This window comes from Amphibalanus amphitrite, unplaced genomic scaffold, assembly GCF_019059575.1.
Source record: "Amphibalanus amphitrite isolate SeventyFive unplaced genomic scaffold, NRLGWU_Aamphi_draft 000841F_arrow, whole genome shotgun sequence".
NCBI lineage: Eukaryota > Metazoa > Arthropoda > Thecostraca > Balanomorpha > Balanidae > Amphibalanus > Amphibalanus amphitrite.
The window spans coordinates 156,467-183,470 of NW_024882335.1; the positions used below are offsets into that span (position 1 = coordinate 156,467).

At 50.4% G+C, this 27,004-nt stretch overlaps 3 protein-coding genes across 7 annotated transcripts; all 3 read left to right on the plus strand.

Moving 5' to 3' along the window:
• Positions 1–4,521: 4,521 nt before the first annotated feature.
• Positions 4,522–18,643, plus strand: LOC122366963 (transcription factor Sp9-like). Of its 4 annotated transcripts, none has more exons than XM_043339669.1 (13): positions 4,522–4,750; positions 5,703–5,908; positions 6,203–6,311; positions 7,261–7,463; positions 7,823–7,954; positions 8,334–8,520; positions 13,303–13,454; positions 14,435–14,603; positions 15,000–15,216; positions 15,876–16,059; positions 16,381–16,500; positions 17,074–17,160; positions 17,790–18,643. In XM_043339669.1, exons 2-13 carry the CDS (start codon positions 5,744–5,746, stop codon positions 17,916–17,918), a joined length of 1,854 nt encoding a protein of 617 aa, XP_043195604.1. In that variant the 5' UTR covers positions 4,522–4,750; positions 5,703–5,743; the 3' UTR covers positions 17,919–18,643. The 4 variants fall into 4 exon arrangements, with proteins under 4 accessions (XP_043195604.1, XP_043195606.1, XP_043195605.1 ...); XM_043339671.1 differs by having other exon boundaries at positions 4,648–4,750; positions 16,381–16,488; XM_043339670.1 differs by having other exon boundaries at positions 4,648–4,750; positions 7,261–7,451.
• Positions 10,133–12,684, plus strand: LOC122366962 (dynein axonemal assembly factor 3-like). The gene has a single exon (XM_043339668.1). It carries the CDS (start codon positions 10,317–10,319, stop codon positions 12,498–12,500), a length of 2,184 nt encoding a protein of 727 aa, XP_043195603.1. The 5' UTR covers positions 10,133–10,316; the 3' UTR covers positions 12,501–12,684.
• A 690-nt stretch (positions 18,644–19,333) lies between the features above and the next one.
• Positions 19,334–24,596, plus strand: LOC122366964 (mucin-5AC-like). 2 transcript variants are annotated; one of them, XM_043339673.1, is made up of 5 exons: positions 19,334–19,466; positions 19,850–19,954; positions 21,635–22,399; positions 23,202–23,342; positions 23,780–24,596. In XM_043339673.1, the coding sequence occupies exons 1-5, from the start codon at positions 19,374–19,376 to the stop codon at positions 24,173–24,175; spliced, it is 1,500 nt and encodes a 499-aa protein (XP_043195608.1). In that variant the 5' UTR covers positions 19,334–19,373; the 3' UTR covers positions 24,176–24,596. The 2 variants fall into 2 exon arrangements, with proteins under 2 accessions (XP_043195608.1, XP_043195609.1); XM_043339674.1 differs by lacking the exon at positions 23,202–23,342 and having other exon boundaries at positions 19,339–19,466.
• The last annotated feature ends 2,408 nt before the right edge of the window (positions 24,597–27,004 follow it).

Consider the following 27,004-nt stretch of genomic DNA (forward strand, 5'->3'; position numbering starts at 1 on the left):
CCCCATAGGGTAGGGTGGGGCAAAGCGCCCACCCTAACTTTCCAGCCTCAGTAGGTATCTCTTTATCTAACAAATTTGAAGGACAACCAGGTAGCTGATCTGGTAGCTCATTAACTAGGCTTTCTTCGAATAACACATCAGAAACATGTGGCATGTATAGCTTTTTAGATATGTCGTCCGATTTAAGAGGACTACAAATCGGGCGTTTTGCCCCACCCGTAGAGCATAACGCCCATATGAGTGGGGCATAACGCCCAGTCCTGAACGTTTCATCACACTTTTGTTACTCTGGTAAAATAATGTAGCATTCATCCATTTCTCATTTCGTTAGACTTCGACTCGACAAATTCCACCATTAAAAACATCTTAAACACTGCTGTCGCCACCCCGCTCCTCATTCAGTCAGTGCCTATCACTGCCTTGGGGAGCGTAGATCAGTTCTAGCGATAGGTAAATCGTTTCAGACGATACTAACAAGAAAATATCATATATAATTAGAATCCTGAGCATCAGAAACGTATCCCGCCACTCACTTTGAGCCCAAAATTCACGCTATTGCCCGTGCTGTATAACTCCCATTGGCCCAGGATGGGCCCTTTGCCCCACGCTAAAGTGGGCGTATTACCTACCCCAACAGCACATTTAAAACAATGTCCACCAAAATCAAGACTCTCACGATTGTCTTGCAAACAAATAAATGCTCAAAGCATAGCTTAAATCTACAGGTTCGATATGGCGAAATTTCATTGCCTTCTTTAATCTCTATCAGACAAAGTTTTAGCAGTAAGAAAGCATGTAATTCCTAAAAATGTCACAGATGTAGTTATCTTTATCTCACGTCCGGAACACCCCACTCGTGGTACCAGAAAAGGGAGTACAAACAGATTCCTGCGTGTTCTGCAAAATGGCTATCAAGGATTCTTTGAAAAGTCGAGCATTTTACAAATAAGAGGGGTGGGCGTTTTGCCCGCCCTGGGCGCTTTGCCCCACTCTACCCTAAACCATACATGACTTCACATACGATCAACCTTCACTACCTTGAGGTCTGTTTTGCTGTTGGGCAGCTGTAAGGTTATGTGACGTCATCAAAGGTCACCAAAGTTTTTTTTGCCAATAACTCCGTACAGGAACAAGATACAGCCGCGCGGATGGACTCATTGTGTTCCGCTCGTCAATGCGCATCGAATGATATACATGATGACCTCGAGGTCACGTGACCTGAGGTCAACCTTTGACCTTGACCTTTCGAGGTCAACATATATATATATATATATATATATATATATATATATATATATATATATATGTATATATATATATATATATATATATATATATATATATATATATATATATATATATATATATATATATATATATATATATATCGATGCGGATTGACGAGAGCGGAGAGGATCACGATAATGCCCTTAGTTTGTTCCTATCGTACTAGTTCGAAAGTTATTCGAGAAAAACTCTCCATATGTAGGTAGCGCCGCCATTTGGACATTTTTTACCCCTGTGACGTCATCTTTGACCTGACCTGAAAATGACCTTAGTAAAAATTGTAGACTTTGTCCGTGCGTATCCCATGCCGTTTACCGCTTGTCGCTATCTTGCTTCGTTCTCGAGATCTCAGGGGGGGGGCGGTCATCCGCTCCCCCCGTCGGTTCTAAGTTGGCGCAGATCCCCGTCGGTACACGGGTTAAATTCCTCGCCCTCTTTGCTCTCACCCCCTCGTTATAGTTAAAAAATAACTCCTGATTTTTTTACCTCGCTCCCTGCTTTTCGCCCTGCTCTTCCCGACCATGAGCACACTTCTTACTTTTTAGCTATATTGTGAATGGATTTTTGCCATGTTTTTTTTAATGCTCATCTCACCTCTGACCTCAACAACAAAATCCGTTCACATCAAATAAGTACCGGGAGCACAAATATCACCGGAAATCAAGCCGAACTATCAGCGGAAAATGCTACAAGTTCCCTATTGGCCACCGCCATTCTGTCTGAACTAGACTTGTTGTTTCTCTACAACTATATGGTAACGTAATGTCATGTGACATAATAATTCACATTTATTGGGCATGCGTCACGAATGCGTACGCCTAGGTATTACCGTTATAAAAGTTGCCCGAGTCGGCGCATAAGAACTTTGCACTTCAAAAATTTAACCCTCGCCCGTGGACGGCATTTCGCCATCCTTCCCAGTGGAGGGGGGGGGGGTACGACCCCTCTGCCGTTTCGAAACGCGGCGTCGTAGAGCTTAGCAGAAAAACAGCGTATTGCTCTCGTCTAGAGGTCGCGAAATTTAATTTTGCGCGCCTGTAGCGTCGTTGATATGGGTAGCAGATATCGACATGAGGTTTTCAAATTTCAATGTCATAGGGGAAGGTGGGGTAAGACGGACCAGCTAAGGTTTGAGGCCGCATATCTTGCTACACTGCTCTCGTAATTCATATTATTTATAGTCTTCGGAATGCTCAATCCTTCCTCTGTTGATATGTGTAAAGACTAAATTTCAAATTAAAGACATCTAGGTGGTGGATGCTGTTAAAGAGGGACATGTCAAAAACTCAGACAAGAAAAAACGTGGGGTAAGACGGACCACCCTGCAGTGCCTGCTATCCGTTCATGTGTGTTACACTTCTGCTCTGTACTCTTGTAAGAAAAAGTAACCAGAATGGTAAAACAACAAAATGAGCCTTTATTCTTTACTCATGTGCGATGGAAGTGCAGCTAAAAGCTAGGAACATGTGTGTTGATTGTCGTTTGGCATGAATGCATGCTAACTGAGCACTTGCATGTATGGCTCACATGCAACAAAGACTCCTTCCTGAAAAATTAGCTTACTTAAACTTGTGTCAATGTTTTGGAAAAGAACTTTCCATATGCAGGGTACAATGGACCACCACAGGGTAAGATGGACCACAGTGGTCCGTCTTGCCCCAAATCTAAATTCTGTCATTATCATGATGTATATGTCAAATAGCCCAACATTGCAAAACCTTGCCTTTCCTAAAGTGTGACTATAACTAAGTTTATAGCTTTGTTCTTCACAGTTAAGTGCAAAATAGAAACTAATCATGCAAGAAAGGCGCCGTAATTGAATCACCCGTAGACCTCTTATATAAGATCGGTTTGACGAAAAACAACATTTTTCTCAATAACTCAAAAACTATGCATCCTAGCAGCATGAGCTCAAGGTGGCCATTGCTACGAAGGAAAACAAACATAGTGAGTGCATAAAGCAGTAGATACCAGCAGCGGTTCAGCCGGGAGGGCTGGTGGTCCATCTTGCCCCGCTGGGCCGTCTTACCCCACCTTCCCCTATTACTTGATGAATTTTAAGCATTTTGGTGCAAAGTGTAATACCTACATTTTACCCGATAACTTCCGGGGCAGAGGCAGAGCGCCCGGAAGCCGGCGGGGTCACATCCGTGCCCCGGTGGCCGAAAATGCCGTCTGACAGTTGGGGTCGAAAACGTGTTCTAACTTGTTGGTGACCTCTTCTTGACCCTGAAACCCTCAATAAACCAAGTGTCTGAGCTTTATTTGGCCGTCAGATTTGAATTCAGGACCAAAAATTAGCCTCGGAAGGTCAAACTGCAAGAGGTCACCAGAGGACAGAGGTCACTGACGTGAACTTGACCTGACCTTGACCTTACATAGGTCAATAGAGGGTGTGTCAGTGCCATGTCAGTCTCTTTTGACCCAAACAATGTCAAAATGTAGGTAACGTAACCTACAATTTCGTACAAAATCGGCTGACCTTGTTACCTTTGTGACGTCATAGCTGCGTGTAGGTATTTTCAGGTCAGGTCAGGTCACTGACCTTTGATGTTGTGCTAATTTAGATGAACCTCTTACCTCTGCATGGTCTGCACGGTCCTAAAATGTGACATGTCGCAACCCCGCGACGTCCGCAGTGCCAGGGCTATTTTACAGCTCGGCTGCTCCGACTCCTGGCTAGTCTCCACGACTCCGGGCGACTCCCTAGTCCCCGACTCCGACTCCCGAGTCCGGAACTCTGGGACCAACCGCCAAGCAGTCGCACCCGAAGGCCCGCGAGCACCAACGGCCGATACCACCGAATACCGATCACGCCGGTAAAAACGCTCGATTTTTATCCGATCAATAGCAGTTTCGCAATCGTTAGGACTCCTCCGCCAGTCGGCGGGACTAACGCCATCCGCCCGTCGGCGGCACCGTCGGACGCGCGGAGCGCATCAGATAAGGGAGGTCCTTGAACCCATGCTCCTATGCCGGTTCCCCGCCCACCGTCCGGCCGCGCCCGGACAGCCAGCCCCTTTTCCGGCAGGGCGGCGACGAGCGGCGCTGGGCCCGCCCCTAGCCCTGCCTCTTCCGGATTTTAGGCGGCGCCGAAGGACAAAGTGGGTGGGACGGGGGTGACCGCGCCTATCCACTTTCACCCGGGCCCCGCCTCACTCACCAATCACGAACAAGGGGACTGGACTAGTGCGCATTAGTAGGCATACGCAAAATATAGTTCTTACTATTTTCGTTATTTTCATGGTGAATTTTGCATTTTTGATTTATATTTGTGCTATTTTGTCTTAACAAAAATAGTGTACAACTTGATTTGCCATTTTATGAAAATTGCTCTTCTTTTCTTGAAATTTGTTTTTCACAGACGCCCGCCCTTCTGACGAAACGGGGATGTGCTTGTGGCGTGGCGAGAGGCTGCCCTCGTGATTGTAATTTCGGTGTTGCTGGTGAAAACATTTTTCAGGTGAGACAAGTTTTGGACGCTAGGGGTTTTCACAGTTCTCGATTTTGACAATGTGTTGGTTTTAAAGTGTTAATCTAGTTAATATAGGTGCGCAACATCTGTCTCATTTAGTACGCATGGGCATATACCTATTACCTATGATTGATTTTTTGTAAAATCCTAGCAACCTTGCTTACAAAGCAGCATTTAAACCTGAAATAGCTGTTTTAGTACATTTATTTTTTTCTCAGCTATGCTCTTGCAACCATATCAATATGATTATTGATTATTTTCTTTGTGATCGGCTGGTTCGGAAAATCACTGTCTTGGCATGCCATTGTTTGGTTGGGTGGGTACCTACTAGGGCTAGACCTCCACATTTTCCTTCTTTAAAACTTGAGGTATTTCATTTCCTTATCATCATTAAGTTCTTCACTTTGCTTAGTTTTTAAAATTATATAGTCATAGAAAGTCGACTGGAAGTTCAATTAACTTTTTATATTTTTCCAAGGATAAAAATTGAATGAATAGAAGGTCATCCTAAAGGGGAACTTTTTATATGATGATGCCAATTTTCTTTTCAAAAGTGATGTTTTTAAACAATCAAAGTCAAAGATATTCAGTTCAATGTAGGCATTTTACTCAGGCCAGGACCTTTCCGTGTGAAATGTCAGATAAAGCCTAATGTAATGCTGACTTTTTAAAAGAAAGTCCAGAAAGGGCCCATTTGTCCTTGCTTGGTGAATGTTGAAAATTGATACTACCTACCTAGTACCTACCTATATGCAGCAAGTATGACAATTGATTTAATGTAAGCTTACTTTTATCTGATCCCTTATTTTTCTGATCTTCAATTCACCAACCATAAGTAAGGAAGGAGGACAAGTTATATTAAAAATGACATCATGCAACACGAATGGCTTGTATGCTGATTTTATGAATTTCTGTGCCTTATTATTATATCATATTTCAGTGTTGTCTCTGGAAGACCAGCACTTTTGTTCAGAAGTCAAAATGCCAAATAGCTCCCAGAGTAGCCCACAACAACAGCAGCAACAGCAGCAGCAGGAGCAGCAGCAACAGCAGGCTCAGCCGCAGATAATAGCCTCTTCGGGAGTGCCCATCACTTTCGATGGTCAGGAAGCCACCTTTATCCCAGCTGGCACCCATGGAAGTTTGGTGAGTGAGGGATTTGATTTGATTTGTTTGTAAGTGATGAGTGATGTGTTGTCGTTAAGTGATGCTGTTTACTCATCAACCAGCTACATGATTTACCTTGTTCATGGTTTTGGTGATATCTTTGAATGATGGTGCCAAACACAAACAATGACATATTTTTCACAGGTTTTGTTTGCACTATCGCTGTACCTACCTGCAGTCTGTGGGGCACTGATCAGAATTGGTGTGTGGATCTGTTACGTTATTGTGAAGCTGTTGTGGAGAATCTCACTGTGTGCTCTCCTTTTTGGCCAGGTGTCTGGTGCTCAGTTCCTCTCTGGTGCCCAGCTGGTGCGGCCCCAGAACCTAATTGGCTCCAACGTTGTGCAGAGCGTCGGCACACAGGCCATCTCCCTCAGTCCCGGTAAGTGGCAGGATGTTACTGTCAGTCAGCAGGGCCTCTTTAGTCTGCTTGCCATGTTTTGGAGATGTGGTGATATGCCAATGTTTCTACTGCCTCTTGCAAGTTGAAGCCTAATCATTTAGCCACTAGCAACATTTAAATAGTTAAAGTGCTGCCTATTCGCAACTCTATTATTGCTATGCGTTTGACTAGGACTACAGTGTTTCTTCTTGGTTTTAGCATCAAACTCAGCTAACTTATGTATGCATGTTCAAAATATCAGTTGTGCTACCTATCTAGAAGTTCTACACCTACCTACATATGACTGTTCGCGACGATGCTATGTACGAGGCTGGTGGCGTCTCGTTCTGGATGGTGGTGTGCGCCGTCCGACGTAGTTTCTCCCAGTATAACCCTCCTCAGACGCCAGTAATCGTCCCTATCGCCGGTTCTCCGACACCTCCCCTGGCGCCCTCCCCTGACGCCCTCCCTGACGCCTTCCTTCCCTGACGCCCTCCCCTGACGCCCTACCAACTGCCTCCCCTGACGCCCTACCCTGACGCCTTTCCTGACGCCCTCCCCTGACCAGTGTTTCATTTTTAAGCCTTTTTGGTGGCAAATCACACCTAATGGGGAAAATATTTTCATCCCTAAAATATGAATGACCGACTTTACTTCATCTCTGAAAAGAGTTTCATGTATTCCCAACAGCCAGTTCACTTGTCACTTGACAGTTGATGCACCCACATCCTTTTGTTCCACACCCTGTCAAGATCCTGACATGAAATCCTGGTTTATCAGTTAGCATAAAAAATTGGCATTACACCATTTTGCAAAAATACTGCAGTTATTTACTTTGTTTTTTCTCATCCTAGGATTTTTTTTTTCTTCATCGGCACACCCAACCAATATCCAATTTTAGAACACTGCCCCTGACGCCCTTCCCTAACGCCCTTCCCGACGTCTCCAGGTCGGCAGCTGCAGGTGCAGACGCCGAACGGGATCCAGTTTGTGCAGGTGCCGGTGCAGCAGAGCATGCAGACCATCTCCGTACAGATCCCCATGTCGACGGCTGGCGGGCAGACCGTCTACCAGACGGTGCAGCTGCCGGTGGCGGCCGCTGGAGGCGCCCAGCAGCTCCAACTGATGCCGCAAATCCAGGTCGGCGGTGCTGTGAGTGTTTGCAGGGATGCGGAGAGGGGAGGGTACTGGGGTGGCCATGGAGGGGCAGGGGCGAGAGGCTTTGTTCTGTTGCTTTTGTGCCTGAAGAATCTCTTCCTGTTGATGATGAAGGTATATTTTTGTGATTGTTTCTTTTGTCGAGGTATCACTTGATGTATTTTTTTTTTTTTTTTTTACTGCATGTTTCATTCAGTGGCCTCCATAGACCGATCCTGCGGAATTGGTAAACAGGCTCCGCAGTGTAATGTGTTTAACCGAGGCGCTCCACACCTCGCTGTTTGCCCTCGGCGATGGGTGGTTCCCATCGGCCCGCTACCCGTCTGACGTTGCGTCCCGTGTGCGTGTCTCAGATGCCGCAGTACGCCCAGGTGCTGACTCCCGGCGGCCAGCTGCAGCAGGTACAGGTGGTACCGGCCCATCACCTGGCCTCGCTGCAGCAGGCCGCCGCCGCCCCCGCCACCGCCGCCTCCACCAGTAGCCAGGTACGGCCGAGTGCCCGAGCGTCGATAAAAGGGCCTCATATTCATATCTTTATCAGTCTGTACGGAAACAGTCCAGTGCCAGTGCGTCTGCATCGGAGTAAACGTACGGGGCTGGACGGGCTAGTGTGATGAGGTTAACAGGAGTGCTAGGTGTGCTCGATTTAATCTACACTGGGATATCAAATGTGGCTTGCATTTAAGTTGTTAAGTGTTCGTTGAAATGGTCCTGCTGAAGCACTGGGTGGTGTGAATATATCCTTCAATATCTAAGGACATGTCATGTCGTTACTCTCTGATGGGCATTGCTTCTTGCTCTACTAGTTAGCTTGTCCCCGTTCCTGGGCTCATGTATCGCTAACATCCCGTCTCCGCCGGGCAGCCGACCAGTCTGTCCACCACCACCTCCACCACGTCTGTGATGGGCTCGGCGCAGACCTCTCCCGCCGAGGAGGAGAGCAAGGAGGCCACGGCGGCGGCGGCCGGAGCCGAGGCTGCCGGCCAGACCATGGCGCTGCAGCTGGCGCAGGCGGGCCTGTTTGGAGGTCAGCAGACCATCACCGTGCAGGGTGAGTGGCCTAGAGACTAGAGTAGAGGCCTGGGTAGGATAGGGGGAGGGATAAGCGGGGACCGTATTGAGGTGATGGACTGCCCCGCACACCATGGGCCTCGGACCCGCCGGTGGGGCCCCCTGCCGACGCTGGGGGAGATATTCTCCACCGAAGCTGACCTCATCGTAGACTTCCTGGTGGAGACGGGCCGGGCCCCGCGGGACCCGGCCTAAGCTGGCAAGGAAGAAGAAGAAGAAGGATGGTGACTGCCGACTGGTGGGTGAGAGCAGGCAGGGATGGGAGGACATTGGGCCATGGGGAGGGACTGGCGCAGAGGTATGTTAAAGAGTTGGAAGGGATTTGGGCCTTTGGGATTGGGGATGGAACTAGAAGAAGAAGCATTGGAGCAACACCGTCTTTCACTTTATTCGGCACCTGAGCAGTTAATTGATCTTTTTCCTTATTGAACATTTGATGCTTGAAACGCTGGTCTTGGAGCGATGTAATGAGAAATAACTTTTTATGTTTGTGTAACGCGAAGTAAGTGATTCTTGTAAGAGTCGCTGATAATGCACGTTTTGATGTCAGTTCAAGCTTCCACTCCAGACCTACAGAGTTTAGTTCCCGTCTGCTGCGCTTTATTGCATCAGAATGCTCCTTACCTCGCTCCGTATCTGCTGTCTTTTCTTTATGTATTAGTTATTACTGGCTTTCGATATTTGAAATAATTTTTTTTAGGCTCAGTGTGCACGTTTTCTATTTCATTATTGATAGGTTGTTAAGATTTTAATAACATCAGTTCAAATCAGCAGTACCAAAAAAAAAAGATAATTTAAGTATTGTGGATCAAGTATCATCCTTTATTTCTTTTCTGTTCTAAAGCGTTATATGGTGTCTGATCCTTCCTCAGCCGTTTATTTTACAACCGCCATAGCACGAACCATGTATATATACCAATCCATCCACATCCGCTACTGCAGACCATATGTCGCTATCAGCTTCCACCGTTACACATTCTGCGCAGCGTCGCCCACTCCACGGTAGAAGCCTATCGCTGTCATTTCCGTCCTGCAGTGCGCAAACCATACGCCACTTGAGCAACGCAGTGCGGACGCTGGCGCACGGGGCCCCCGGGAACTGGTTTTGTCGTCACTCGACCGCGGGACGGGACGGCGGACGACCGAGGTCGGATGAGTCACCGGACTCTGCCGCCCGCGGCTCGCAGTGCGCTGCGGCGCATATTCGGGATAATCCGCCGCAATGGTGTCCTCTGAGAGTGGGCGGTAGGATGTGATTAGAATGGTCCTTGGAAAGAGATGTCCCTGAGATGTCCTAAGAGACTCACGCAGCACGGATGGGTTTGACGGTGCGAACTGCGTGAATAGTGAATACACATGTTTCGTATGCTGCTGGGATACGACTGGACTCGCTGCTCTAGATGAATTTGCGAGGTGTTACGTGTGATGACACGGGAGAATGGGTACTATCTTCGGTATTGACTATCAGGAAAACGGCACGCACAGCCATGCGCCGCTTTTTCAGCGGGCTGGTGGATCTGTGACTCTGGGGTGCTGTTGTCATGGCAACGCGCTGGCGTCACCGCTTTATCGAACTGCGAAGTCTCGTGCGACTCGAGTATGGTAGTTGACGCCGGTTTGTCATTCGGTTTGTTCGGTACGGATTCCATTGCCAATGCGAGAAATGGTTGGCCAGTGCAGTGCATCGTTTTAAGTTTCAAGAGTCTCAACAGCTGTGTCGCCATATTTGATCGGTGAATCTGACGGTCGTTACCTGCCGCCTATCGGTCTTTGACAATGGCTATGGACGCCGCCAGCGCCATGGGCTCTATCGCCCTATGGGGATTCTCTCCGGCCATCGACTTCACCGTGGAAGGTTCCGACCCGGGTGCCTTCGATTTCTGGAACAAGGATGGGTGTGATGCCGCTAGCGTTCTGTTCGCTGGCGTGCCCGATCTGTGTCATATTCTTCAGAATCTGCCAGAAGCGCTGCATCACTCCAACCGACCGGTGGATTTTTATGTATTGGAGAACAGCGTTGAAGTGTACGCCCGCCAACTGCTGCTGCTGTGGCTGCTGTGTGAACCGGCCGATAGTGTAGGTCTGCAGGAGAAGGTGTGGATGTTCCTTGAGATCGTCGGCAACACTCTGGTTCGGCCGAGCACGGCCCGTTATATCGCCGAGACGGCCACAAAGCTGATTGACCTGGTGACGGGCGGTGACGACTGCGCCGCACTACCGCTCGTCTCGCTCGCTGAGCTGCGCCACCGCGAGCGGGACCAGATTGTAGCGGTGTTCCAGTTCTGGCGGTCCTCTGACCCCAAGATAGACATAGCACACATGTGGGACCTGCGTCTGCGCCAGCAGCTGGCTCAGCGGTACGACGCGCGCAGTGGTGTCTTCGACTGGGACTACTACATGCGTCTCAAGGACCGCCTGGAAGTTGAGTTTGTTCAGCCGGAAGAGTACAAACACTGGCGCGAGACGGGTGTGGCGTTTAGACGCCCTGGCACCGAGCAGACGTGTCCGAACAAAACACTGGTGACGGTCCGTGCGCTCGGCCGGCCCGGCGAGCGGCAGCTGCGCCGCGGGTACTGGGGAGACATCGTCTCCGGTCCATACGCACCTTACGGTCTGCGCTCTGATGACCCGAGCCTGGCGCGGAAGCAGAACGGCCGTCTAGTCGCCACGGCCGCCACAGTCAGCGCCGCCAATCTAGAAGCTCTCTTCAGTAGCATGTCTACATCGCTATCTACAGCCTCACACATACGGGTGCGGTTCTTACCGGCGGACGGCGGCGCGGCGCTGACCCGTCGCGCGGCCTTCCGTGGCCGTTTCGCGGCTGCTGTGTTCTCCAGCGGTATGAGTCACCTTCTGACGCCTCCTGTGACCGCCTGCCTGCGAAACGGTGCTACTGTGGCGGTGGAGACGGCTCGTTACGTGGTCTGTGTGACGGCAGAGCAGCAGGGACGGCTGCTGGAGAGGTACGGCGAGCTGGCGGACACCGCCGACTGTCGACCGTTCAGGGAGAGTGGCGGGGATGAAGGAAGGAGAGGGATGGGGGACTTGAGAGGGGAACAAGGACCGGCAGAGAGAGCGGAAGAGATGAAGAGGGAAGAGGACCAGCCGTCATTGGGAGGGTCGGAGACTGATAACGCCGGAAGAACTGCAGAAGTGAGCGGTGGCGATCAGACGGAAGAAAAGGTGAAACCGGTGAAACTAAAGGAAACAGCTTCAATCACTCGGTCAAATGCTGAGTTGGAGAGTAGCAAGACAGGAACTGTGGTCACGGAAGAAAACCACAAGTGCCAGCCTGCTGATCAAATCGATACAGACAAACCGATTACGGTCGGAAACGAACACGCCTCAATCAAACCGCCCGTAGACGTTGATGCTGGTGATCTCCCAAGAACAGCAGACACTAAAGACGGCGACAAAGTAACTGAACTGGCAGATAATGTCCAACACTGTCAGCCGACAGGAACCGTAGAAAACGGTGCCGGAGAGCCGAAAATCTCGGGCGCTGCGGCTGGTACCTGTGTTGGAGATGCTACACCTGACACTGCAGAACAGTTGGAAAGGTGTCCACTGCCTGTAAAAGACGCGAACGCTGATGGGGAAGACAAGGTAACCTCCAAAAACGCTCTGGGACAAAAAGAGGGTATAAGTCAGTCAACTGTGGCTGCCAGTGACTCCTCTTCTAGCGGTGTGGACAACGTGGATCCATCGAGGGACTCCTGTTCTGACGGTGTGAACAATGTGAACCCAGCTTCCGCCAGTGACTTGAGCTCTGATGGAACTGACAGTAGAAAACCACCTTCCGCTAGTGACTCGCGATCTGTTGGTGTAGGCAGTGTGAAATCGACAGCCTCGGCGGCGCGGAGGTTCTGGGCGTCCGATAAGCTCACTGCTCTCCCTGAGTGGGTGTGTTTCGTCAAGCGACGCGCCGATGGGGTGGTCTCTGATCTGCTCTCCTGGTAAATGATGGGTGTTTTGAGGTGTGTGGTGGAGCTCACGCTTGTGCGTGTTGTGTAGTTAGTGAAACATTGTCGCGCGTTTTCATTTTCATCCTTTGTGGACGTTTTCCTGATTGCGGATCGTCGTTTTTCTCAAGATGTTTTGAGAATGAGGGATGGCAGCTGCTGAATACATGTCAGCCTCCTGATGACACGTTTTTCGCTTAAAGAAATGGTAGAGGAGCGAAATAGTGATTGGGTGCTTGAACTTCTGATACTTTTCTTCGTAGCTGAAAAACAGCGATGATAAAACGTTACAAAAAGAAAAGAAAATTGATTTGATGTAGCTGGCGAGAAGAAAGTGATTTCGTAGGGTAGGTCACTTTTGAAGATAGTTCACAATGTATTTTTCTTATGTACCTTTTTCCCAAAATCTATCAGCAATAAAAAGAAATGCTTAGCAGGAGCAGCTGACCTTTAGGTCACAGTGCCACTGCCGAAGCAAGCCAAAGTTAAAGACTCAATCTAAAGTACCAAGAAGATTTACCAATTATGTTTTAATCCGTGCTATATAAACCCTAAAAATGTTAACCAATCAATCGGTAACGAACAACATCGTTTCTTCATGTAATCTCGCCAAAAATCGTGGTTTGTCTGGGCTTGATATGTCCACTCAATCACGGTCTAATCATACCATGTGGCGTGCCCTGTGCTTATCTCCCCCGTGCCTCTGTCCTTTCGGTAAGTCTTAACGGCCCTCTACTCCCTATCTTAAGATATTTTGCGGCGTGACCTGTGTCTGACCCGTGTCTGCGTCCTCCCGGCAGGACCGAACGGCCCCCAGCAGCTGACAGTATGGAGTCCGGGCACCAATGCCATTTCGCAACAGCAGCAGCAGCAGCAGCAGCAACAGCAACAGCAGCAGCAGGCGACCGCCCGCTCCCAGGCAGCGACCGTCAGTGGCTCTAATGTTCTACAGGTCAGAGGGCGCTGCGGGCGTGGGATAGGAGCTTGGTGCTGGGCTTAGCTTGGAGTTGTACCCAGTGTAATTTCCCAGCATAGTGATATATCATGTAGGAGTTAGGACACAGACTGTTCGTGTGTGTAATGTGTATGGGTATATTGTATTTATTTGTTTGATACAGGTGAGAAAGGCACCGCTTAAGTTATTCCATTTGTTTGATTCCTCCCATTCGTAGCCTCGCTTCGTCTTGCTGATGTCACCATCTTCCTCTAACCCTTACCCAGCCGTCCCATTATGTGACGGCTGTCTCAGACCCAGCTGTTTTCCATAGCTTAGCCGTCTCTGGCCAAGCCGCGGTCTTGTATCTCGCCCGCTCTCTAACCAAACCGTCCACCTCAGACCCAACTTTTTGCCGCTAGCGCTGCCATCTATCTGAGGGCTGTTCGGGTCCCTGCAGCATAGATCTGTGCTGCGTGCGTCATACTTGGGTGACGTCAACCGCCTGGCTCCGCCCACTCTCCGCCGGCGCGCCGCGGCCGAGCGTCGCTGCAGCCTATTTCAAACGCGGCGAACCGTTGCGCGGGTGGACTGGTGATTTTCGCTCGAATAACTGTTAAATTGCGCTCAAATGTGGTTAATAGCAATGTGCCACCGAAAAGAGTGATAATGATACCCAAAAAACAGCATACAAACCGCTTGCAATAAGAAATATTGGACGGCAAACTTTAATCCGCGCCACTTTCGCCTCCTGCAGCACCGAATTTCGTGCTGCAGGAAAGCGAAGTATGCCTCAGTAGGTGACGTCACACAGGCGGTGACGCAGTGGTGTGGGCGGGACTAACGGGCGACGCAGTCCTCACTGCGCATGCGTGCTGCAGCATATTTCATTTTGGCTGCGCAGCCGAACAGCCCTCTGACTGTCCTCCACTGTCCTACCACCATCTGCCCATCCCCCTATGACTCAGACCCTCTAACCCACCCTCTGCCTCCGACAGGTACCCAACCTGAACTCTGTGATGAATACGGCCCTGAGCGGTCAGGTCAGCATACAGAACATCCCTGGCCTGGGTCCGGTGCAGGTGATATCGGCACAGGGCCTGCAGCAGCTACTGCAGCAGCCGGGACAGACTGTACACACACTGCCCGGCGGGGCGCAGATTATCGGTGAGATGGGGACGGGGAGGGTTGTATTGGTTGTGAGTGGGAGTGAGAGCCTGAGGGGGTAGTTGAGGTATTACGGAGTCGGTGAGACGCAGACGGGGAGCGTTATGGTTAGTAATGATGTTGAGGTGTTCTAGAGAGGTAATTAAGGCGTTAGGAACTATCGGTGAGATGCCGATTGTGAAGGGACGATGGTGAGATTGATGGAGCGGAGAGTTGAGGAGGTAGGAAAGCGGTGAATGTTTGTGAAGCGCATTGGTTGCTGAAAGTGTTAATCTAAATGGGACGGATTTTGTTGTGTCTGCACTATTCGCTCATTTCACTCCTCCCTGATTCACCCACTTAGCGCCCGTCTCACCGCGGTGTGCCGCCATCAATAACCCTCTCTTCCTCCCCCAGCCGCCGGGTCGACCTCAGCAGCGCCGGCCGTGGTGCCCGCCCCTGCCGAGGTCGATGTCGGCAACAAACTTATCCAGATGCAGATGGTGGGCGGTCAGCTGGTGGCTCAGATGCCGCCAGGGTCGCCCGACGCCAGCAGCGGAGACGAGGCGGGGCCCAAGACCAGGCTGCGCCGAGTGGCCTGCTCGTGTCCAAACTGCCGCGATACGGATGGAAAGTGAGTGGGATGGGGTCGATCTGGGGAGGGGTGATACCGCTGGGGGAGGTGGGAATGTGAGCGGTGGACATTGGGGTCGCTTGAGTCTACTCGAAGGGTATCACTCCCTAACATTGAGGTTGAAGTTAAGTCGGTAATGCTTGAGAGCCAGGCTGTGGAGGCCGCCGGCGGGCGGGCCACGCTTTGAGCGTTGCCGACGACGGGCCATCTGTACGTAAATGTCTCCGCGGCCTCTGTATTCGGTTGGTGGTGGGTGGCGACCGCTGGCATGCCGGAAGGGCTTGTGGTTCAGAATGGTGATAATGATCTAGTTGATATGCTATTTATGCAGTTTCATGTGCTCTTTACTGCATCTTTTGTGGGCGGATCGCGGAAGGGTGGAAGTGTGATGGATGACTGGACTGTGGCAGTAATGCTGTTTATTTGACAGTAAATGCACTAAAAAAAAAAAGTCGGTAATGCTTGTGATTTCTTAAAATGATAAACGATGTGCAGTCGGTAATCCGCTTTTTGATCATATTGGTTGATGGATTGTTTGTTTTTGGGACAGGAGAGCCAGCTACTTACAGACAGTTGCTGTCTTGCTAGCGCTTTGGATTTTTGCAAAGAATTTCAATCCAACAACCGTTTCTAACGCCATCACTCCGTCCTGCCTGCAGCAAAGTGATCAACCCGGACTCTGACAAGAAGCGTGTGCACATCTGTCACATCCCCGGCTGTAACAAGATGTACGGCAAGACGTCCCACCTGCGCGCCCACCTGCGCTGGCACAGCGGCGAGCGACCGTTCGTCTGCAGCTGGGTCTACTGCGGCAAACGGTTCACACGCTCTGATGAACTGCAGGTGAGGAGAGGGGGACAGACCATACCAGACAGACTCAGCTATAGTCACTGGTCTTTCGTAGTGGGGTGTGCGTGTTTTTATTAGTCCCAGCGGTTCTGATGATTGCTATTGATTTCGGTTCTTCCTATCGCGCTACAAGCAGCCTATGTAACGGTTCACATTTTAGAACGGTTACAGAACGGTTACATTCAGGTTCCACAAATCACATTTAGTTGGTATATCTACAAAATCAACAGCCCCAGTTTTTGCTGTCTTTCCTGTGTCCATATGTTCCTGTATTTCTTTTCCACCATCTGACCCATCGACTCGCCCGTTCCACAGCGACACAAGCGTACCCATACGGGAGAGAAGCGGTTCCAGTGTCCCGAGTGCTCCAAGCGCTTCATGCGCTCCGACCACCTGAGCAAACACGCCAAGACCCACCTCAAGGTGAATGGACGGGTGAGTGACGAGATCACTGGTGACGGGTGGTGACTGGTGACTGGTGAGGGTGGTGACTGTTGAGTGTCGACTGGTGAGGGTGGTGACTGGTGAGTGCGGATTGTTGAAGGTGGTGACTGGTGAGTGCGGATTGGTGAGTGGAGGGGTGGTGACTGGTGAGTGCGGATTGGTAGGGACGAGTTATATCGGGGGAGGGTTGAGGGAGCGGTGACCTGGGTCTGACGGGAGGTGAGGACATGCGGTAGGGGTCTGGTGGGTGGGGAGGATAAAATCGATGGTGGATGAATGGGTAGACCACGAGGGGGATGACTATGGTTGGACGTGGTCCAATTTTCGTGGTCCCGCGGGCCCGGCCTGGGTGAGGTAGGCCAATGTTCGTTGTAACAATCAGATGGCTACCAATGTCAAAATATTCAGTTATGAACTTTTTGGTGTTTTTACTTTGTATTTTTCTCTGTCAAAGTGTTAAGCGTAGTGTGTCAAACAGCAGCCGCTGAATCTGCCCACTATTCGGTAGCCGCAGTGAGATTTGCGGCGTGTTTGTATAACTGAGTTTCTGTGTCCTGCCGCCAGGAGGCGGGCCAGTCGGACGCCGGGCCGCGGATCATTTACGCTGACCCGGTGCCGCTCGAATGTGACGACGCCGATGGTCTGGAGCAGGTCAGTGGGCTGTCTGGGGAGTTAAGCCTGAAACAGACTTTCCGCAGTCAGGAAATCGCATGCGATAACCTATTCAAATGCATGGAAGCACGCTCGCATCAATCGCACGCACCTCCCGCATGCGATTGATGCGGGAAGAATTATGATGTATTTGAATAGGCTCTCGCATGCGATTTCCTGAATGCGGAAAGAGGCTGTTTCAGCCTTTAGTCGACCCTTCCCCCTCCCCCCGGTGGAAAGGGGAGAAGACAGGCAGAAGTTTAATGAGGTATTCAGTTTTGTGCGAGATGAACAAGCGTTTTTTTTAGACTTTGTTGTATGTTTGCTGCTCAAATTTGAATGTTGTGATCGTATTGTGCCTGTCGAGCCTACCAGGGGGTCGCCAGTGTTTTCACAAACAATGCGCCATTCGCTTCCCTTTTTCTAGCTCCAGCTTCCATAATGTATTTTAATGGCTCCGTTTTTCTGCGGTGATTCTCTCTACAGTCTACTCTGCATTAATTTCGGATGGTCATTTGCATAACTATGATGAGTCAATTTCCAGAATTGTGCTATTTTCAGTGTAATACATCTTGTGTGCCATGTCACATCGTTAATTTATTGTGACCTCCGCCTGTGTCGTGTTTCAGGACATTGACAGCCCGGCCCCGATGGGCGACGAGCGTAAACTGCTTATCACCGTGGACACTGAAAACGACCAGTCACAGCTGTCCATGGGAGACGGACTAGAAGACCTGGACGGCAGCAGTATCGCGTAGAGCTCCGCGCACCGCTCGCTGTAGCTCTGGGTGTGTGTCTGTGTATGGGGAGTGTTTTACAAAGGGGATCCGCTGCCGACACGGTGGGACCAGGGGTGGTGCTCGTTGACAGGCGTGCTCTTGCATGAATCTCAATGGTGGACGGGCGTCCCGTGCGTCCCGTGCACAAAACACGTGCCTGGCACGTGTGTTTGACGTGAATACAGCTTATCTCCGCACTGAGTGAACCAAAGTTCAGATTCGGTTACTTGATGTACTTTTATGATACAACACAATCTTTTTATACCGCTTTGTACCGAATGGTAGACGAATCAAACTTACAAAGGACCCCGTCGTCCGCCGACTGCTTGCTAGTATTTATTCTAGGTATTGTATTGTGTTGCGACTACGCTGCTCCCTGGCGGGATTGTATGTATTTTTGGTGGACTGGTGACCGAATTTTGAGCGGCTGCTACTATCATTGTACCGCCGGCAAATGTACATATAATGTGACGTCTTTCAGGGGTGGGTCGGGGGGGGGGGATTGATTGTTGTGTACTTATTCTCGATACCTGACGTGCTGGGAGGGATGGGGGTTAATACCTGACATGTTCTGGGGTGGGGGAGGGGGGAGGTGTGCTCGGGGTCGCCTGTAAGGCCGCATTGTGACCCGCCTGCTGGTGGGTAGTGTTATTTGACTTACCACGCCGCATGTCGCCATTGAATACAGTCATGGTTCAAATCACTTACGCTGTTTAACAGTAAACTTTTTTGGTATAGCTCCGGTTTGGTTAGTATCTAAGTGACAGTGATTTAGGCAGGAAGCATCTTGCGACACTAGATGATGGCTGACTGCCTTTGTCCTCGCCTTCAACGAGTCGAATGGGTCACTGTCTTTTGTAGAGTGTGCTGGGATTGGACGCTCCAGTGGTAACTGCTGTATTGATGGTGCCCGCGGTTTAGTGACTTATGCGCTGAACCGCAAGCACCAACGGCTTCGACTTCAGCTCTCGGCGACATTGACTTCGGTTGGCATCGAGCTGTGCCGTGTCAATGTCAATGCCTCGGGAACGGGCTTCGTAGTCGTGCCGATCTCCGAACAATCAGTGTCAATCATTCACGTCCGAACAAACAGCGCACTGGTTTGAAAGCAAGTCCTCCGGTCATGTCAAACAAAGTCAAACACCGATCATAGACTCTGCACTTGAACAGTAGTCCATCATTGACTCGACTCGCACTTTGGCACTGAGTTCTTCCCTCTGTGAGCTCGAATCCGGGCTCACATCGGTCGTGTCCTCTGCGGTGCGTCATCGTTCAAATGTCACCTTTGCACGGCTCGGGGCGGCGTCACCTGTCCTGACATTTCACCCCCTCCCGCCCCCGTCCCCGCCCCCGCTCGTGACCAGGGACAGAGCTGTCCGCGGCCGGCAGGGTCATTGTGTGGTCGGTGGTGGCGAGGAGCAGAGCGGGGTCAACATGAAGAGCGCGTCCCTGTACGATGTTCAGAAGAGGGCCGAGACGGGTGGTGCTGAACCTCACCAGCCGTCCTCGGCGCGACTCAGCAAGCCGGTGAGTTTTTACGAGGTCGCAGAACACTAGAACCGTGTCTTATGTCGCATATGTGTCCTCGTTTTTTAACCTAAGGCTAAAGGTATGATCTTCAGAGGGTGGGGTGCATCAGAGCTACCGCTTTTGTTTTTGTTTTCTGTCGTAACCTTTGGCACAAAGCTTTTGCATTCAATTCACTATGTAGAGTACAGGGACGTGTTATCTCTGCGCGCTGATCGTCTTATCTGACGTCCTGTCTCTGTCTCTGTCTCTGCATGCTGATCAGAGGACTTTGACGCCCGTCCCGTCCCTGTCTGTACGCTGATCAAGGGGCTGATCTGATGTCCCCTGTCCCTGTACACTGACCAGGGTGCTGATCTGACATCCCTTCTCTGTCTCCACAGTGTCTCTGCACGCTGATTGTGCTCAGCCTGCTGATCGTCCTCTCGCTGGCCGTGACGCTGACCCTGCTGCTGACGGGACACGACTGGCTGAAACTCAGCTACCTGGTGAGTTAAACTCGGCTCGTTGTGAGTTCAATTTAGCACGGGGTGAGTTCCACTCAAAACTCACACTGGTTGGTCGTGGGCTTAACAGTTAACTCCGTACCTACATTTCATACCAATTGCTAGTCGGGATTCTCAAGAGTCAAGACGTTTGATTATTGTATCAAATGTATATAAGTTCAGGGAACAAGGTCGCATGATTTATACGAACGAAATCTAACCGGGTTACATGGATGGGAGTTGGGACATTTACGTTGGGGACGCCAGATCGTGGCACTTATGTCACAGTTAGGTTATACCTATGCTACAGTTTATTTTAACTTCTTATGTTCACGAAATGCATGGTCTTCACTCTTCAGCCTGTCACGGTGGCATTCCATGGGGCATGTCATGGGCTGCTACCTTGCGTACATGCTCGGCGAAAGCCACGCCGCTCGCTCGGCGGCGCACGTCGGCATGCATTTGTGCCAGTATATCAAAAGGCACGTATCAGAAGGTTGACGTGCCGCACAGTGGCTGTTGTCCGCGACGTGATTTTGTAGGCAGTAGCGGTGACGAAAGCGTGATTGCCTGACAGAAAGTCCTGCAGCAAAACAGTGAAACTTCAGCAGCATCTGTGCAAAACGTTTGATATGACATTTCTTTAGATTTGATGTTGCAGGCGAATTGACCTCCCCGATCTATGCGCAGGTTCCGTGTAGGTACTCGATAAATAATGAGTTCAATTACAAGGTAATTATAAACACCAGTAAAACGCCTTTTGGGCGAAGAACGAGCGAGCGAGATAGTGAGCCCTGCACGTGCGGAAGGGCGAGAGGGTACTTACAACGGGCTTGTGCAAAGCACCCTTCTAACCGGTCGCTGGCGGTATGCCAAATTTGAACGCAATCGGCCCAGCCGTTCCTGAGATCTGGAAGCGGCATTCTGCACGTGCGCACGTGCAAGCGGGGTCCAAACTGACTTTTGCACGGCACCCTACTAACTGGTCCCCAGCCGTGTACCAAATTTGAGCGCAATCGGCCCAGCCGTTCTCGAGATCTGGGAGCGCCCCCTGCACGTGCGCACGTGCAGTAGCACCCTAACCGCAACACATGGGAATGCATTGCCTGGTGGGTGCCTACCTGTATGCCAAGTTTCAGCGAAATCGCCCCAGTAATTACCGAGTTACTGAAATGGGAACAAATTTGGCACCTCTTATTGTTGTATTTTGCACGTGCACTGGGGGGTGACCCACATGCATCGAGAGTATCCTGTTTTGGGTAGAAGGGATGCTGCTACCCTACAAAAATTACCGCAAGTCAATCGCCCAAACGGCTGCTGAGATATGAGCCTCTCAAAATCACTACTTTTTGCAAAACAGCTTGAACACCCTTGACTTTTCACGTGGCACGTGCCACGATGGTCGCTGAGATGTATCAAAAGTAGTCAATTACGGGGTAGAAGGGATGGGGCTACCCAACAAAAAAGACCGCAGGCCAATCGGTCCAGCGGTTGCTGAGATATAAGCCTCTCAAAAGCGTTACAGGCCGGGCCGGGCCGGGCCGCTCATACTGAGATTTTTCCGTTATATTGAAAAGACTCACTTCGCTCGCTGCGCTCGCTCGCTCGTAACAACCGTTTACCGTACGAAATTCGCCTGCTGCTGTTTTATAGTAAATAACTTCGCATATTTTGTGTTTCCAGGGCAGCAGCAAGATGTCAAGAACGGTCTCGAAAACATCGCCAGATTCAGCGAAAACCGGCCAAACTTCTCTCGATAAGGCGTCCGGAAACTTGGATACAAACGACACCAAAGCCACTACGACAGCGTCACCCCCCAGATCCACAGTTCCTTCTCCAGAGCCGAGTTCTCCAACCACAAAGTTCTGGTTCAACGAAGTTATATTTTACAAGCCGCGGCATCATAAGGCTGATTTGCTTAACGCCAATATCAGCGATGCAAGTGATTTTCCGACAGGCAAAATGAGCCAAAGGCCTTGGGGAGGAAACACGAGCACCGTGATTGTTACACGAACTACCTCGTTCGCTAACAGCACAACAAACCACACAGAGACAAAGAACAGTACCATCCCTGCGAACAGTTTTCTCCCAGACTTGTGGCAAGACTTCGCCAAAACGCTCTCGGACGCTGCTGGAAGGCACATTCCTCTACTTTCGATGTTCATGCCAACGCAGAAAGACAACCAAACAAGAACCAGCATGGACTCTGGCCGGGCTGTCCCGACCTCTCCAGCCGCTCATTTCAAGACTGGTACGCCGAGTAGCTCCGGCGACGACGGTGTCCCGAGCACGGATGATATCTCTTCGAGTACGACAGCTCCTTCCACAAGCACGGCCGCTCCTACAAGCACGGCGACTCCAGTCTCCAGCACGGTCGCTCCCGAGGATCCTCCGACCACAGCGGAGTCGCAGCAGGACACACCACGACATGGCCTCCGCGTCAGAAGGGTATGGTGGTGGTGAAAGGGGGACAGTCTGCTTTGAGGGGTCTTTGAGGGGTCTGCTTGGGCTCTACAACACCTGCTTCTGTCAGGCCTAGCATGGTTAGCTGCATGCTTCCATCTACCAATCAGTCCTTTCAGCATCTTAGTCTTTTCATTTCCTACCAGTGTGATATTGAACATAGCAAACAATGGCCTAGAAAATGTCTAGCGAGACATGTCAAGAATGACAGGAAAGGAGCGAGGCTGCGAGTGCGTATTATCTGTCGGTGTTACTTGCTCCTGTCGTCACCGATGACTAATAGCTGAAGCAGCAATGTTCTGAACCGGACTGATTCACGATCTACGGCTAGGCTGCCACGGTGGCGCGCTGACTTTTGTGACAGGTATGACCTATGGCAAATCCGTGCACCACACTGTCGACACGGTGAATTTGACTGGTCTTTCTTTTCGGCTTATGTAAGTGCTAGCGCCAAAGTTCGACGAGAGCTGGCTGCCTCGCATGATTCCTTTCGTGTGACGTAAAGGACGACTGAAATGAAGCTATGTGATATTTATTTAATAAATAAACTAACTCCTAACACCCGTCTGGCTCTCACCAGAACACGTTTCTCTGACTTTCGACTGAGCACGGCGACCGCTGGCTGAATACGTCACGCCACTCTGGCCGCTTTGTTTGCGTTGAGTTCTAATCCTGGGGCCGAACCTTCTAACCTCTTACTCTAACCTAACACCACCCGCTAAAAAGGCTAGCTTACCTTAACCTGACTTTTTTAACCCTAACCTGACCTGTGCCTTATGACGCGCAGGTTCCTACCTGGATATTCTCTACGGGCCACGCCGGGACGTTCACCCGCAGTGGTCCCCGCTTGGGTGCAGGTGGATCTGGAACGTATACACGGACCTACAACCGGGCACGGAGTGGTGTGGCGCGCAGCTGGTCGGTCCAGGTCGGTCACGGGAAGACTGAGGGAGGAAGGGAGGACAAGTCGGGTCACGGAGAGGGCCCAAGAAGGGAGGAGGATAACTTGTCGCGGGGAACAGGGGAGAGATAATGATTGGATGTGAAATAAAGGTCGACGTAAGGGGCAGAGATCAAGGTCTGGAGAAGGGTGTGGAGGTCTGAAAATCCTAAGATGGGACATAGGAGAAGAATCTGGAATAGAAAAGGTAGATTTGATAAGGCATGAAATTTAATTCGGTAAAGAATAAGAAATGGGCGCGATATAGCCTCGCAGCTGGTGCGCCCTGTCACTCCAATTCATCATCATCATTAATTCGGTAAAGGGTTGTGTGTGCTATTCGAGCGCGAGCTGTTTGTAGTCGGAAGTTTATTCGACATGGACATCCCACGTCTCCATATCATTTCAACACCTGTGCCCCACAGGACCAGACTCGAGACGGGGTGAGGACCCACACCTCGTCGGACTCGACAGTCCGTCTCCCAGAACAGCGCTCCTCTGGGGGCATTCGTCTCGTCTACGACGGAGCCACGGGAACGTGGAGACGCGTCAAGCTGCCCGCCGGTGGCGCCACCTGGACCCGACCGGCCTGGCGGCCGATGGCCGTCCCAACGCTGCGACCGTGGAGGTTCCGAAGTCCCGCTGCCGCTGGGTCGTGGGGCGTGTTCGGAAACCCTCAGAGCTCGACTTCCGATGACGATGCTGACGATGATGATGACGCGTTTGCGGCGGCTCGCCGAAGAATTGCAGCGGCCCGAAGGAGGATTCACCAGTATCATCAGAACGCGGGCGACTTTGGTGGGTATACGACCTGGGGCTGAACATTGCATCTCGCGAACAGCGATGACTAACACTGCTAAGTGGGGTGTTGAATCGGAGTGACGATGGAGTTACTTGTGTATAAGACGGGATTGGTGTCAGTAGGAAATATCGTTCAATACCGGCTACCTGTGTAGCTCGGTTCCCGTCTTTATATTTTATTATCGCATTCCGTACGAGACTGGCTGTAAGACCTAACCTTATAACTAACGTGGTGTGGTAACCACTTTTATGTAATGTTATTCTAGTTGTTACACAGAACATGTATTTTTTATTTGCAATACCATGGTTGGTGTGCGCCACGTAGAGGACAGTTTTATCGGTATAAGCGACGGCCGTCTGGCATTTAGGCATTTATGACGCAAATATGTAATATCTATATCATAAACACCTTTTAGAGTGTAATAAAGTTGTTTGCTTACCGAATAGTCTGTTCGCTGGAAGATCAGGGGTTCGAAGTCGGAGTCAGAGTCGGAGACACCCGGAGTCGAAACGACTTAATCAACAGAACCACCAGAATCAGTACCTACTTACTCAGACTTCCGTGTTTCTGACTGAGGATTAGTGAGAACCGCGTGAGGTCAAGTAAAAAAACGTCATCATCTCAATGCTTTTATATCAAACGAAGTCACTTGTCACAATCCACGTGAGACTGAGTTCCCATCCGGCAAACAACTGCATTTTGTTGTAGGTACCGGTGCGATTTGGACATCTTCCTCAGCAGTTTGGCGGGCAGATTTGTGGTTGCAATGGTACATTGCTGAGCTATGCTCAATGCTGCTGTAAGTGCAGCATGTTTGTTCTCTCACAACGATCTTCCGCTCTTTTTCCCTCGTGCCTTGCACCACCCTTTGCCTCCCGCTTCTTATCCTATTTACCCGTTCACGATGCCTCCCCTTTATCTCTGCCCTCCTTCCCTCTCCCCATCCCTGTCAACCCGTTGTCGGTCCCTCCTCTATCCACCCTCTATCCCTCCCCTCTCTCTCCGTGCCACCCGGGCCGGGCTGTCGGCTGGCAGTTCGGCAGTGAGCCACCTGTTCCCGAGGCGACAACCAGCGTGTGGCCGGACCAACGGTCCGCCGCTCGGCCGGCGGCGCGCTTTGTTCGCGCCGATTTATTGGCAGGCGCGCTGAATGGCGCGCGCGGCGCACAATCCGGCGCGGAATCCGCGCCGCGCGCCGCCGCCGCGCCGCGACCGTTGCTCGATTGTGGCGCAGGAAGAGAGGAGCACCGGTGCCCGGTTTGAAATCTCGCCGGGGTTTGGTGGTCGGAGGCCTTCGAGGGAGGCTGGAAGGGGCACCTGTGAGGGCTGAGAGCAGATGGCAGGCGTGCTGCAGTGGCAGACAGGTCCCGAAGGCCAGAATAGTGTCACCTGTTGGGTTTGGGTGGCACTGGCCACCCAGGGGCAAGTGCAGACAGCGGCGTCGCCACGGATTTTTGAGTGGGGGGGGGGGGGGGGTCGGGTTTCTAGTCTTCACCCGATGGGTAGGGGTGTTTTTTTTTTTTTGCCGCACTTCCCAGTTTTGTGCGTGCGTATGTGTGTGTGTGTGCGCGTGTAACAAATCGGCGCGCAGCGCCGCGAAATTTGGTATAACCTATTAGGTAGGTATACCTACCTACATCACTTGCGTAAAAATTATCACTGGTCAATTAAGGTCAGGTCGCCATGTCAAGTTCAGTTATACGGTATACCTCTATCAAACTTTCCCCTCTCGCCATTCTTGTAGCTTTTCTCCCATAACTTCGAAATTTGGTACACTGTATACCTAATGTATGGGGTTATACGTGTCAGCAATTCATGATTCTGAGGATTTACATCTATGATCTGGAGGCAGGTCAAATACGTGACCTTATCATTTAGAAAATAATGAGAAATTAGAAAAAGCACGAATGCCTCCTGCTTTGGTTCGTCAGAAACGCAAAATATCTTTGGAGCCATGACAAATCAGCTCATCATTGCCAGGGACAGGGTGCAACTTATGGCGATATATGACTCGAAAGGTCATTAGTGGAAATGTCCATCGATGGCCACCAGCATTTTTTCTACAACTTTTGACGAAGACGCGGTAGAGCGATTACAGCACCTGGAAGGTGTTCACTGTTCAGCTCAACAACACGGATCCATTCATATTTCATATGCAGCAGGAGGTCCTTTTTCGATCAGGACATAACGTTGACCTGAGGTCGTTTTAACGTTGATTCTGAATGGTCAAATTTTAACTCATGTGACGCGTCTTAAAGAGATAAACACGGTGGTGACAAGACAACATATGTAAATACCATACAAATTCACGGAATCTAAAGTTATTGCAAAGCAAATGTTTCGGCAGAATCTGTCCTGTTAGCTGTTTGCCTTCTATGGGCAAAATATCGACCTGAGGTGAAATCTGACGCGAAGCTAGCGAAAGAGCGTTGAAAGAGCTATCGAATATGTTTTCTGCTTCACTGTAGCCCTTCTATTGGTGGGTTCCCAGTCGCTAACGTATAATGTATACTAAAGTAGCGCTGAGGTATGAAGCATGCTTCCCGTGACGAGATAAAGCCGATGATACCCATTTACAAGGTTTCGGGTCATCTCAGGACTCAGGTCATCGCCAATAAGTAGGGAAACTCGGGACCTGCTAGAACTTTGCGAATGTAAGTTGTGATGGTTTTTTCGAGGTTCTCATTACGAATGTTATCTTAGTTTTGAACGAAGATGATGACTCCATGCATTTGGGGTAGATCAGGTCAGGTCAGATCGACCAGTACCTAATAGTGGATGACCACCACCGATTGCTTCATAACATGTTATATGCATAAGCAACACAACTACTTCTTAAATGTTCAGA